The sequence below is a fragment of the Stegodyphus dumicola genome, chromosome 11 (assembly GCF_044657685.1).
Source record: "Stegodyphus dumicola isolate Sdum_Otavi_A_Nest chromosome 11, ASM4465768v1".
NCBI lineage: Eukaryota > Metazoa > Arthropoda > Arachnida > Araneae > Eresidae > Stegodyphus > Stegodyphus dumicola.
Genome location: NC_140778.1, coordinates 87,445,198 through 87,460,594, shown reverse-complemented (window position 1 = coordinate 87,460,594; position 15,397 = coordinate 87,445,198). Strand labels below are relative to the sequence as shown.

The window sequence follows — 15,397 nt, the reverse complement described above, 5'->3', positions numbered from 1 at the left end:
TCAAATGTGCAGATGCAAAGTAAAACAAATTTTAACTTGTAAGTTAAAATACCGTAATGTTTTCACAAGTTAAAGGAAAACAGTTCAACTAAAAGAAACTAAGTTCTCATAAGTAAGAAAACAGAAACATTTTATTTCTTACTATGAAATGTAATAAAACCATACAATTGTTTACAATATATCTTAGAACGTTGATTACAAAATAGTCAAATGCAGTTTTTGTAAATTAAATGTCGGTTTTTTTCTTTTATTTAGGCAAACAGATTAATAAATTTCAGAGTTTCATTGTCTCATTTCAGTGTTTTTATTGGATTTAGGTGTATTATTTATCTTGTTTATTCAGTTGAGAGCATGGTTAGAGTGTTTAGATGAACGACAAAAGTTCTTTTCCGACCAGCTGGTTGTAGATCATCCAGCTTCAATTTTGACTACTGCCTTCTGTGGCAGCATTGCTTTGGTGAGGTTAATGTAATTTTCACTGTCTTTGATGATGGATATGGTTAAGGACTTAGATCCGATTGTTAGGATTAATGTTTGTAGACAAAATCTGATTTATTCGAAGGAAAGTTTGATTCCATAGAATCGGGAGAATTCAGTCAGATTAAGAATGAACCTTCCCTAAATATTGTAAATCCACTTAGAAATAATGATCCTCACATAAATGAAAATTTAGCTTTAAGAGCTCAAAGGCTTATTCAAGTTATTAACATTAAAATTTTCCAAAGTACAAATCAGAAAGTAGCTAAATATAACCAATCAGAAGAGCGCAAAGAGCTTACAGGCAAAACTGTCCCAGCTAAAAAATCTGGAAAGGAATGGATTCACCCTCGTAAAACTCACAAACAGTCAGATATCGAAAATTCCAATCCTGATTGCATTCACCAAAACAAGTACTATAGTACTTTATCAGATAATGTTGAAATTGAAGTTAATAATGTAAATGCAAATCCCAATAATGGCTACACCGCGAAAAAAGTCAGGAAGAATTCCCCCTATAATTAGTTGCGAATGTTGATGACTGGACACCGATCAGGGATGACATACGTAAGCAAGGAGTAAAAACATTGAAGTAAATTTGAAAGGTGGAGACCTCTACATCAAAGATTTTACTCCCGATAACTATCGTAAAGTAACTGATCTGCTTGAAGAGTGACAACGCTCCTATCGCACCTTCCGTCTAGCACAGGATAGGCCTATTCGTGCAGTAATAATAAAACTCCCAATCTGTACTCCCAGTTGCTGAAATCGAAGAAAGCCAAATAGCACAGGATAGGCCTATTCGTGCAGTAATAATAAAACTCCCAATCTGCACTCCCAGTTGCTGAAATCGAAGAAAGCCAAATGGAAAAAGAAATACCTGTTTAAATCAGCAAAGCAAATTGGAAAAATTTATGGCGAAATTAAACCACTTTACCACTGTTTCTAGTGGAGGTAACTCGAAATGAAAAGGGCAAACAAAATAGATGAACTAACCCAGCTTACGGAACTTGCTATATCCGTAGAACCATCTAAACCAGCGATTCTCAACCGGTGGTACGAGAACCACTGGTGGTGCGCAAGAGAAAAATAGGTGGTACGCAAAGACTCTATGGTGATTCAGATAAGATGAGCCTTCAGAACCGAGGCTCCACATGGGGATCCTTAAGTGATCTGGTAGGAGCAGATTAATTCCTGCTGTACACCAGAATATGTACCAAAGCATGAATATGACCGACTCATCCCAAGTAATACCAAGAGTTACCCATGCTAGTGTTACTCAAAATTAAAATGTGAAAGCTGAGCTGAGCCAAAGGAAGGAACTTAAAAATCGTAGTGACAATCAAGAAAAATTTAACTGTCTTGGACTGAACTCTTTTATGGATATTTTCAAATTTTTTAAAGAACTAAATAATATGTTTAAAGATTTTTCCATGTTAAATATAATCTCCAAAATATCGGCTAAAATGCCTGCAATTAATGCAACTGAAAACGCTATTGATAAACTCTTTATACTGTTCGCTGTTCGAAGAAATTTTCACTGTTAATAATGTTACTAATGAAAAATAATTGCATGTAATTTTAAGTTACAGTTATAGTTCTTGCTTGCTTTATATCATAAACACTCCTTGTTTATTTCTCACGTATACCTTTAAATAATAATGATTGCTCCCTCCTACACTGTAAAATACCGGATCAGTTTTGCTTCTTTTACTCTCTCTGTTATTGATATTTATGTGTATATACCCTGCTAAAAATGCCCCGTAGAAACCCATAAAATATTTTTACGGGGAATTGGCCTACGGGTACCCGTACAGCTCTGTGGGTACCCGTAGGCCAAATCCCCGTAAAAAGCCACAGAGACCAACAGAAACCAGTAAAAGTCAATAGAAACCCATAAAATCTTATGGGTACCCATAAAAAGTTTTACTGGTTTCTATGGGGCATTTTTAGTAGGGTAATCTATCATGCTATTTATGTAATTTATTTGATATGTCTTTATCTTATTGCCAGTGTTATTACTTCAAAACTCTCCATTCATGCCGAAAGACACACCCTTAATTATACTATAGATTATGATTGCCGTCATAAATGCGGACAGTGATGGTCCCTCGCAAGAGAGCTCTCTGTTCAATAGTACAGCAACTTCAAACACGAATACAGCGTCGCTAGCTGGCAGTACTTCTCCTCTACCTCATCTCCAAATAATTATGAACTCTTATGTAGATACAACTATTCCTCCTGGTACTTCTCCAAAGCAAATCTATGCCTTGAACAACCGAACCACAGAGCACAGCTTCAAGATTCAGCGGATCGAGAATAAAAGACTATCCACCTGAAGCCAAAGACAACATCATAAAACAGACGTGTGCTGAAGGTGAGAAACTCTTAACTTTAAGATGCTTTGTATGAGCCTAGGAGTTAATTTGTTTACTCTCCCTGCCACTGAAAGTGAATTTCTTGCAAATTGCAATAAACTTCATGGAAAAGATACTAATGCTACCTCTAATTCCAAGCAACCTCCACCTCCTAGGCTTGCTAATTCCTAGGCTTGCTAATTCTAATCCGAAAACCGGATAATAAGAAAAGACCTAGAGCTACTGATTTGGGAAGGCTTTACACTCCCACCTAAGCATCTTGTTTTTTGTTGCATTGGCAATTATACCATATTTTAAATTTAATGTATTTTACTTATCAGTAACTTTAGTCATCAGTTCGCACCCGCTTTCACCCAGATGTTTATTTTGTTTTTGTCGATTGAATTTCTTCGCCTCTCTCAGAAATAATTGTTATCAACCCACTTAGTTTTTGGCGTACTATTTTTCGACCGATTATGTTTCTACTAATCGATTATGTTTCTACAAACTTTATTCAAATTTCAAATTTGCTCATAAATAGTTGCAGTTATTTTCTTGCATATGTATTAGGAAAGTCCCAATATTAAAAGATTGGGCCTTCGCCCCAGGTAACCTGGTGTTTACACCATTCCCCAGTGAGAGTGTTACCAAGTTACAATGTGCTACCATAATTCTCTAAACCGAGATGCGATGGAGCTAAGAGCACAAAAAATTCTTGCAGGAAAATAAAATTTACAATTCGCTTTTATTTTCGGGCGGAAGTAAATTTTTCACGATGCTAAAATAAACGACATAACTGAAACACTATACATGTGCATAGTATTCACATAACCTCTGAGCGGTTTTTTTTCCTGTGTAAGCAACGAAATTTCCTTCTATATCATTAACCATAAATATGCTACTCGTAATTGAAATTTGGCACAGAAACAAAAAAAAAAAAAAAAAAAAAAAAAAAAAAAAAATTTCTTTTTAAAATTGCAAAAGAGCACTTAATGATATGAATAAAGTTGTTGGCGGGTTTGAGGTCCGGATTTTAGATCATTCCGGATATTGGACGTCCGTATTTCGGACGTTGTACTGTATTATATTAGAAACGTTATATTTTATTTGAATTTTATATTATTATTTTTTACTCCTATCTGCATTTATATATAAAACATATTTTAAACAAACTTTAATGTAAGAGTATTAACTAAAAAACCCAAAGTATAGTTACTGTAAAGGCCCTTATTTTCGCGAGCCCATCGTAATCGCGAAAATTTAAGCCTCGCGAAATACTTTTTTTTTCCCGCCTCAAATAATAATAAAAAATCAGAAATTTTTCCCTTACCCAAAATTTAATGATTTATTGCACAGTTACAAGCTTTTTCTTGACAACTTTCTTTCTTATAACTATTTTTTGAATAATATACAACTATATTCTCGAATATAAAACAATAAAATTAATAGAAGGCAGCTCATTCACTTAGAATATTATTTATACCAGCTTCTTTGAAGCCATTCAAAATTATCTCATGTTTGGCTTCAATACCGTTAAATACGTGCAAAAACCAAGAAGCGTGAATCGGTTTTAGTTGTAATATTCGCAAATCCACAGATTCTTTTTACTGTAGAAATTGAAGCTCATTAGAATACAACTCAATAAACTCATTCTTTAGCAAATGCTTGAACTCGCCATTTAGACGGGAACGGGGGGGGGCGACGAACTTTTCGGACAAAAGGAAGTTTCTTAAAATGCTTTATGCAAAAAATGTACTTTTGGAATTTTTCAACTTTCTCAACTTTATTCAGGTACTTTTGAAATTTTTAAACTTTCGGTTCTGTTCATATAAAATTCGCGAAATTTTCAGCTCGCGAAATCACCGATATATTCATTTTCACGAAAATTACGGCCCGCGAAAGTAAGGGTCTTTACAGTATATAAATTAAGTGATATCATTTTCGCATATGTAAGAAAATTAGGAAACTTGATAAATCTGTAACAGGAATTACCATAGAATCAAGTTTTTTTTTAAAGCCCTTACTTAAACAATTTCAGACTTTTCTGTTTAAAATCGGAAATTTTGAAGTAATACTCTTACATTATCACGCTGCCTATACCTATGAAAAATTTAAGAAAATGTTCAGAAATGTTACATATTTAAAAAATATCAATAGCTGACTTTTATCAGTAGCTATTTAAAATATATTTTAAAAAATGCATCTCCATTTTAGAAAGGAAATGAATTATAATCCGTTAAAAGTAATTAAGAAAATTAGATATTCTGCTTTTCTATTCTTTTATTTTTTAATATACAAAAATATTAATAACCGAATTTCAATTAAAAATTCAAAACATTGTATGCATCGTATGTCGCTAAAGTATGATGTTATAGCACTTTTTAGCGAAGTACAAAGATTGCAGGTTTAGATTTTGCAAAAATTAAAGCACAGTGTTATGGAAAACTTTGAAAAAAATCTCTAATTAATAATGTATAAAATTTTATCTCTTTCAAGGCGAAATATTTTTGTAATGTCTGATGGTAAACCCATAATCAGTAAAAAGCTCACACGCGAAAACGACTCTGCTTATGACTTGTAATCTTATCCCAAAGAGGTAAGAACGAGTATTTCCATCATGCTTATAATTATCATGGTCTTTATAAATTTAGTAATATAATGTACTTAATTGACTTCATTCATTAGAAATGATATTAAAAAAAACTGCGATATAAATTTTACCATTAAATTAGGAAATGGTGCTGTTTATTTTTAAATTTTGGACTATATACCGCTGACTCCGCGAACCAGGTACAGTTTTCTGAGTTAAGCGGCAAATTGCAGCATCTCTCCTATATAAGAGTTCTAGTTTCAGCAGATAGTGAAACATTTATAATCAATTTTGCGTCTTTGTCCTGCAAAAAAGCAGTTTGCAAACTTGAAATTAAAGAGTATTTATCATATCATTTAAGATTCAGAATGAAAATATTTAAGATTCATTAGAATTAAAGGTAATGGCATTTTAAAAAATTATCAAAGAGAAAAGAATAAACATTTCTGTTTTCGCCAGTTGGCGCGCAGCTTGAAATGTCACTTTTTACATACTTGTACGAAGTAAAAAGGAAGTATTGTAATCGCGAAAAGTTTCAGGCAGCATATTTCAACGAAAATATCCATTTTGACCTCTTTCGAATGCAATTTAACGATGTTTTTACGTGATATCTGTACGTAAGGACAGAATAAAAGACTCTTTTCCTCCAAAAAAATTATAAAACTGCTTTATTCTGAAGCGAATTTTTTTGTTGCGTTTATACGAACGTATATACGTACGTTTCTCGCATAACTCAAAAACGAGTAGCCTCAGAACGTTGAAATTTTGTATATGGGACTGCTATAACATGTAGATGTGCACCTCGTATTTTGGTTGCAATCGGCCGCGCCAAACGTATATAAATATATTCATATATATATATCCACTCTGTTACCCGCCTCAGTGATCTCAGTATCTTTACGATTATATGTTTGTAAATTGTACATTTTTTCCTTTAAAAATGGTTGAATTATGTTGTTCTTATCTTCCGGTTACGGTTTTTATGCCTTTAGTAAATCTGTATGCAATATTTTTAGAATTATCAACAATTTTAAAGCTGTTTAAGTGCCGCTAAGCCTAATAATTTTTTTGATGGCGGCCATTGCTTGTTTACATTTGAAATAGTAGAGTAGTGGATTTGTTGCCAATCCAGAGAAACGTAGCTTCGCAATAACAAAGATAACCCCTTCATTTATTATTATTGCGAATTAAATCATGCTTAATCCTTTCTGGAATGTTTTTGAGGAAATAAGTGTTTAAGATTTACTTCGTAATTTTTAATACAGATATTTTGAGTTTTTATGTATTTCTGCCTTGTCGCGAAGTGAGAACTGAATTAATTGAATGAGAAATAGTCAATCGTCTGTGAAAAAACTGTTTTTTTTTTGTTTTTGTTTTTGTTTTGTTTGCTTAATTTCTTTTATACATCGTTCTAGCTTTATTATACTATTTGAATAGAACATGTGGCAAAAATTAGATAATTCTTTAAATGATATAAATTTTGTGCATTCTGAGTTATAATATGAACGAAATATAATACTGTTAAGTGAACCTAGCGCCAGAGCAAGGCCAACATATACATATATACAATTTATATGTGTATAAGTTGGCCTTGCCCAGAGTGTCGCTATGGTAAACAAATAGAGTGAATTTTAATGAATGCATTTATTCTATTGTGGTTTATTTATGCGCTGTCGGTGAAGTAGATTTAATTCAATCCAATAAGTTTAAATGAAATGCAAGAAAAAAATCATGGACCTTACAAGAGATAGACTAACCCAGTGGGCGGGGCGCGCATCACCGACATGTCGGCAAGAAAGAGTAGAGACGATCTGGTTAACTGTAACACTGAAACCTATGGCGTTTGTATCACATAACTCTTTTTAATTATTACATGTGATACGTTGTATAGTGATGAGATTATAAAAGCCACAGTTTTTTTCAAATAGGATTTAATATATCTCATTAAAGCACTTTTTACTGCATTTGGCCGATTTTTTCACGCGTAATTCTTGTACAAACATCTTTACTTTGGTAAAACGGTAAAAACTCTAAGCACAAAATTCATAAACTTAATTTGGGTAAAAGTAAAGTAAAATCAAATAAGATTGATAGTACGCGACGCTCTGAAATAAATAAGGTAAAATTAAACAAGATCTGATATTTTTTTTTTAATTTAATGAACATTTTCAGGCAGTGATTTTCCAAACTATAATAACATTACAAAACGATCATATTTATTTGATTATATGATCATTAAATTATTAAATTATTAGCATTAAAATGGATTAGTTATTTTAATAATTCATAAAATTCGGAGCATAAAATTTTTTGAGCGTAATGAAGGAAAAAAAAAAAAAGATAAAATAAAATCTAGAAGCACTCAGATTTTATATTACGCCCAAAAGGAACCTTTTTTTAAAGTTTTGTGTGTTACCTATATTTATTGAATATCATGTTCTTCGCCCGTAAACCACATACATTTGAAAATAGCATATATTTAGAATTTCGGCACTGGAGATAAAACTGTTGTTTTCCGTACAGTGCTCGCTCTGAACTCGTTGAGTTTGTTAATAAAAAATTCGTTAAAGTTGTACAAAATATGAAATAGATTAAAAGAAATTCGAAATTCGGCAGTCCAGATGCCCATGTTCGGTTGGAGGATTACATTATTCAAAATTTCATGGCTCTAGATACTGTCGTTTTTGTCACAGTGCGAGAAACGTACATGCATTCATACAGATTCTTCATTATTTAATTTCTTTACATACAATGCAGGGCGAAAATATTTGGTACCAACAATTTTCAAGGAGACACGGACACTTATAGTAAAATAGCGCAAAATGCCGCTTCGAAACTAACAGCCTTTCTAGGCTACCGCCCCTTTAAGCTAATAAATTAAATCACAGTAAATAAAAAAAAATCTTATGCAGAACTAAATATAAATTAAAAAAAATAATCACTATAAAATACAAGCAAAATTAATTGTTACGGTTAAATATAATTTTAATATTATAATTAAATGTATAAACATTTTTAAGGAGTCAAGAGTGTTTATCACTATGATGTCTTATGAAATATAATTAAAATAAAATTCCTTTATAGAAATTGTGCTATAATACTCATCTATAATTTTAAAAAAGCAGCACAATTTAGAATTTTAAACACAACTCTCAAAAATTCGTTTTTAAATAGTTCAGTATTTTTTACTTATTTACACTAATAAAAAGCATAAAAATTGCAAGAGAAAATTGCTTTTTTGAAATTTTCTATTAGTTCAGATTTAAAATTTAATTTTCTAAAAGAAGTAGTTACAAATTTCCTTACAGCATAGGAAAAGCTAAAAAAATATCCATTCCTGAAAGCATGCAATAGCTTTATAATTATTTGGAACGTTAATTATGCTTGATAAATTTGCTAAATTTTTAAAAATCAATCTCAATTTCAAAAATAAAACTATGTAGAAATTCTAATTTGTGAAATGAGGCGCTACAACCAGCTTTATCTTGACAATTATACACGCTGCAATAGGCAACCAATGTTAAATTTCTGCAAGTCGTCCCTACTCCTCTAGATGTGATCAAGGTTACAGCTGGCAACGCCTCAGACGAGGGTGTGTGTGTGTGTGTGATTATGGCAAAGCCTCGAGGGCTATCTGCCTAAGGGGAGGGATGCCTTCGTGGAGGACTTTCTAAGGGAAACTTTCTCGTATACACGTTACACATGGGGAAAACCACGAAAACGCCCATGCAGCCAGCCCCGCGGGATTTGAACCTCGGACCGAACTACCAGTGTTCAGCGACTTTACCGCTCGGCCGCTGGTGGGCCCTCAGACGAGGGAGAAAAACCCGTTTGGGTTAGTCTATTTCTTATAAGGTCCATGGAAAAAAATGCAAATAATTTAATATTCCATACAAGGAAGTCATGTGGAGTACACATCAGATTTTTTATGTCATTAGCATTAGGGTCAATTCAAATTTCAGAAAGAAATGTAGAACTTCGTCTGGAACTCTTTTATCCATCGTCTGTTTTTGTGCAGATATGTAACATTCTTTTTCGCGTTCGACCTGTAGTATTAAATTAATTAATTCAGAGATATAAATATTGCCTGATAATATGTGCTAGAGTTGGAGCAAACCGCATGTATTCGTTACCGAGTAACGGGTACATCGGTTGACTCGAAGTACCGATTCGGTACTCACAAATTCATTTCGTTACTCGCATTTGTTCGGGTTACTCGCATCTGTCATACGATGCGGTTTATTCGAGTATGAATGATGCAGTTGCTATTCGAATACGTATGATGCGGTTGCTATGTGAATACGAATGATGCGGTTTCTATGCGAATACGAATGATGCGGTTGCTGTTCGAATACGAATGATATATTTGCTAACAATACCCGTGTACCACATTTTTCATTGATGACTTTGAATTTTTTTGGTTAACTCATCGGGCAAACTCTTGTTTACATTATGTGTTTTAGCTGAAATATTGTTTAGTTGTTGCAAAGAATTTGTAAGTTTGTTTCTTTGTCCCTTACAAATTCTTTGGTTTGATATTTAAGAAAATGATCAATTTTGATAGCGTGAAGCATTATTTTGTATTTGCTTTTTACATTTAGATTTATAGTGTATATTATGTTTGTAATTTGAAAATTTAGATGATTATTGATTTTTTTCTTGAGCGTGCCATAGTGAGATTTTATTGATTTGAAATATTTATATACTGCACTTAAATATTGTTTATATAAGAATATGTAGGTTAATATATGTTCTTTACTTCCTTGTACGAAATAAAAAGGAAGTAAGTATTGTAATAGAGAAAAATTTTTGGGTATCATATTTCAACGGAAATATCCATTTTTGACGATTACAGAACCCATGTGAATTATTTTTTTGGGTGACGTCTGTACGTACAAACACATTTTTTCTCCCTTTTTTTTTTTTTTCCCAGAAACGGATTGTTAAATGTAATCCCATTTACTCTAAGCTGATACTTATGACTAATGATTATGACTCTAAGTTGATACTTGAAAGGGATTTTCTCGTGATGTGTAAGTATGTATATATATATGCATTTTGCATAACTCAAAAACGTTCTAGAACGTTGAAATTTTGTATATGAACCAGTTATAACATCTAGATGTGCACCTCCCTATAATTAAATGTAAAGTACACACATATGTATATAAATATAAAATAAAAGCCAAGTAGGGTGAAAATAAAAGCCTTGGTTTTTATTTTACTTATTTATCACTAAGTAAGTTACTTGACTTTTATTTTCGCAATCGTTGGTTGTAGTCAGGACTTAATTTTTTAAGTTAGAAGTGCTGGAGCTCTATGGAAGGCCATCAGGAAAGATGAATAAATAAATAAATAAATAAATAAAAATAAAAATAAATAAAATAACTAATGCAATAATAAAATAATTAACAACTTAAATGATTATTATTATTCAATAAAAATGTAAAGACAAATGAAAATTTAATTAATTCTTAAATTAATGATGAACAACTAAGTAATGAAATAAAATACTAGACATCGTCTGGTTTGGGGGCTGTAGCTGAAATTGTTATTTAAGAACTAAGTCAAGCATTAGCTAAATTTAAGCCCTTGAGGAGCAAATAATGCACTGTTTACCAGAGTATTGATAGAAATTTGGTTATGTAGCCTATTCTTCTAAAACGTAGTTTCGTCGCTGCCTTCCCCCACCAGGCCCACCAGCGGCCGAGCGGTAATGTCGCTGAACACTGGTAGTTCGGTCCGAGGTTCGAATCCCGCGAACGGGCTGGCTGCATGGGTGTTTTCGTGGTTTTCCCCATGTGTAACGTGTATACGAGCCAGTTTCCCTTAGAAAGTCCTCCACGAAGGCATGCCTCCCTTTAAGCAGATAGCCCTTATGTGCTTTGCCGTAATTAAATACACCAACACACCAACGCCTTCCCCCACCAATTACCTTTCTTTTGGTTTCGGATTATTTGGTTACGGCAATGCACACAAGGGCTATTGCCTAAGGGAAGGGATGCCTTCGTGGAGGACTTTTTAAAGGAAACTGGCTCATATGCAATTTACACTAGGAGAAAACCACGAAAACGCCCCTGCAGCCAGCCGTTAGCCGGGAATTGAACACCCTACCGAACTATTAGTCTTCAGCGATTTTACCGCTCGAGCGCTGGTAGGCTCTTCCCTTTTTGAAAAACAGGTGTTCACTTTACGATAAAGCAAGCACCTGTTTTCTTCAATTAAAACAGGTTAGACGACATAACTCTTACTACTTCATTCTCACTTAGGTTTTTTTTTTCTAATATTGATTCAATATTTTCTGTAGACATTCTGATTAGAATACTGGATTCCAAACATGTGCAAAAGGTGTGTATCTGAAAATAATTAGGTTTTTATAACATACGGCCCATTTTATTAATTTATGAAACAATATTATCGCTGTTTAGAACCACATTATCGCTGTTTTGAAAGAAAGCAAAAATGTGACAAATGTATACTGAACATTAATATACATGCTTTACTAGAAATTCACCCTTTCGTCATTAGCGGTTCTGATGAAAGGAATGAGGAGAAGCAGCAAACGAAGTAACGAATAACCGACAAATAATGAAATCTAATCTTTAATGCCGCCTCCCAGTTTCTTTAGCCCACCAGCGGTCCAGCGGTAACGTCGTTGAACACTGGTAGTTCGGTCTGAGGTTCGAATCCCGCGAACGGGCTGGCTGCATGGGTGTTTTCGTGGTTTTCCCCATGTGTAAAGTTATACGAGCCAGTTTTCCTTAGAAAGTCCTCCACGAAAGCATCCCTCCCTTTAGGCAGATAGCCCTAGTGTGCTTTGCCATAATTAAACACTCCAACACCAACCCAGTTTCTTTAATTGTATTTGGGAAAGTTTTATTGTCATTATGAAAAGTGAAATTTGATATGGATACCACATAACTTTTAAAATTATGCTTATTTTTGCTGCACTTCATTTAAACTTATTTCCTCGAATTATTCTAACTTAATTAAGCGATACCGGAAGGCGAGTTACAAATAGCATCAAACAGTGCAAATTTTGAAATTAAATTTCCCGGTCAAGGTCTGTCTACGGGACTCAAACTTCTTGTATTTTTATTTTTTCATAACGAGTAAAAACGTTTGCCAGCTATAAATATAGGAACCAGAAGACAACATTAAAAGTTAGATTTCATAATTTGTCCAAAATTAATTCTTTTTAAAATTTGACATTGACAAAATATGAATATTTTCGTCATTTAAAATACTTCTGTAATTTTGTTGCACCGTATTTAAACTTGCTTCTTCGAGTTATTGACATTAAATTACATTAATTCCGTTATCTATTAGAAAATAATTATAGCAAATCATCTAATTACGACATCTCTAAGAGGTCACTTTCTAAGAGATCTGTATTTTTGAGAACATAAACAAACATTGGTAGTGAACATCACCTTTTTAAGACCACGACATGTAAAATCCTCTAAAAAGCATGAATGGTTGCATTTAAAGAGGACCCATTACTTTTAATAAAGAATGTAACATTAGTCTTAATTACACATGTTTTTGGTGTGTGTGCCAAAATAGTGATAACGTGGTTCTGTTGCTTTAGAAATGTGTGAAATTAAAAAAATGGATACTATATAACAAAAATGTTATTATATTCAGATACAACACCTTCTGAACACGTCTGAAATTCATTCTTCTGCTTAGCATAATTCGTCTGCATAAAATAATAAATTGTGTTAGAAATGAAAAGCTAAGTAGAAACAGTCATCTCTTCTAAACCATTTTAATTGAAGTAAACAGACGTTCGTCTTATTGTAAAGTAAACACCTATTTCTCAGACAGCAGATAAAACGGGAAAGAGGGAATTGGTGGGGAAAGGCAGCAAAATGACACTTTTTGAAGCTGGGATGAAATGAGAAAGGACAAAAAGGTACTAAGCCAATAAGACAAGGTCTGGTATTTTACTTTATAATTTAACTATTCATCATAAATTTAAGAATTATTTTAATTTTTATTTGTCTTTACATTTTTGTTAAATTTTACTTATAAGTATTTTATATTTCAGTTGCTAATTATTATGTTACTTTTATTATTCATTATTTTAATCACTAAGTTTTTTTAATAAGTAATTTTTTATTATTTTAATTACTAATTAATGTTATTATTGTAATATTTATTTTCTTTCTTTTTTATTTTATTTTTTCCTGACGGCCTTCCGTAGGCGCTTCTGACTTTTGTGACACCACAAAAGGAGATGAATTATTTCTACCCAAAAATACGACGCAAAACTCCCTATCCCATAGGGCCGTATACCGATCCGTAGGGCGGCATCCCTAGGGCCGTATACCGATAAAATAGGCCCAGAATACGGATACCGGTCGATTTTACCGGAAGAAACGAGTAACGATACGATAGTAACGAGTACTGGTTCACCGAGTAACGAATACATACGGGTACACAATTTCTCGTTACTTCTACGGCACTAATATGTGCTCCAACGTACAGTTCCACAAAATTATAACACGTAAGCCTGAGAATATGTGTATAGATGTTAATACTCTTCCACAAAGTGAAAAGAGGAATCATATCCTCTCTTCTTTTTCGACAGATTACGAAGACACGGATATACAAATAACGAATAACCCTTGCGGGCATTTAACTGCAAAAGTAGTATCTTCAGATAAATAGTGGTTGCTATTTACAAATTATTTCATTCTTAGGAGTGAATTTGTACCACTAAGAAATCGATGGAAATTACCTAAGTTGTTGAAGACTAACTCCGTTATTTTTGGAGAACAAAGTCAGCTAAGCAGCATGTGACATTTTTATGTTTTAAGTAATAAAAGGTCGTTTCTGCTTTCTACGGATCAATCACACATCACTTTCACAGACTGTCCATTTTACACTGGAACCATAACAATTTTCACAACGTTGTTAATCTCCTTCATATATGTCTTTTAGCTCGTCGCTCTTTCATTGCAACTGCAGTTCTCTATCATTGAAGTCCAGCGGTTACTATATTTTAAACGTCAAATATTGTATTTCAAAATCTTTTATTAATTAAAGCCGGTTTTTCAGTAATAAAAGCAGTAATAAAGTTGTAACTTCTAATAATTGTAGAGAAGAATACGTTATAATATAAAATGAATTAAAAAATATAGGGGCGCAAGTACTCACTCTTTTCTTTAACTTTTCTGACAACATTTGCTTGACAACATTGAAGAGGATATTAAAGTAAAATGGCTCGTTTATAAAATGAAAAGCCTTAATTCTGCAAGGTACACAGTCCTAGAGAAGGAAAAAAAAGAGATTATAATTAAAACTAATTTTTAAAATTTAAAAACAGACCATATTGGAAGCAAAACTCGGAAGATTAAGCAAATAAATACATATGTTAGAAATATATTCAGTACATAAACAGAATAAACACGTAAATTGAAATAAATATCACAGAATAGCAAATAAAATAAAATCAAAACGTGAAAGAAAATTCTTGGTTGTGTAATCCCGAATTTGTTCTTTAACATCTCATCTGCTGGCACGTATTGGTTAATGTGAACCACCTTATGTACATTGCGCAAAAAAAGGGGGGGGACGAATGACAGTTCCATATCCAGGCGTTTCCGGCTGTCACCTTGATCACATCCGGAGGAGTAGGGACGACTTACAGAAATTTAACAGTGGTTGCCTATTGCAGCGTGTATAATTGTATAATAATGAAGAATCTGCAGGAATACATGCATGTTTCTCGCACTGCGACAAAAACGACAGTATCTAAAGCCATGAAATTTTGAATAATGTAATCCTCCACCCGAACATGGGCATCTGGAAGGCTGAATTTCGAATTTGTTTTAATCTATTTCATATTTTCTAAACTTTAACGAATGTTTGATTAACAAACTCAACAAGTTCAGAGCGAGCACTGTACGGAAAATAACAGTTTTATCTCCAATGCGGAAATTCTAAAGATATGGTGTTTTCAAAT

At 33.0% G+C, this 15,397-nt stretch overlaps 1 protein-coding gene across 4 annotated transcripts in view; it reads right to left on the bottom strand.

The window, feature by feature from the left end:
• LOC118199446 (alpha-tocopherol transfer protein-like) overlaps nucleotides 1-15,397 on the bottom strand; it is a 165,579-nt gene that overhangs the window by 13,642 nt on the left and 136,540 nt on the right. For all 4 annotated transcript variants that reach the window (XM_085826966.1, XM_085826967.1, XM_085826965.1 and 1 more), the window contains exon 5: nucleotides 14,590-14,700. In XM_085826966.1, coding sequence (XP_085683092.1) covers nucleotides 14,590-14,700 — 111 coding nt within the window. The remainder of the gene's footprint in view (nucleotides 1-14,589; nucleotides 14,701-15,397) is intronic.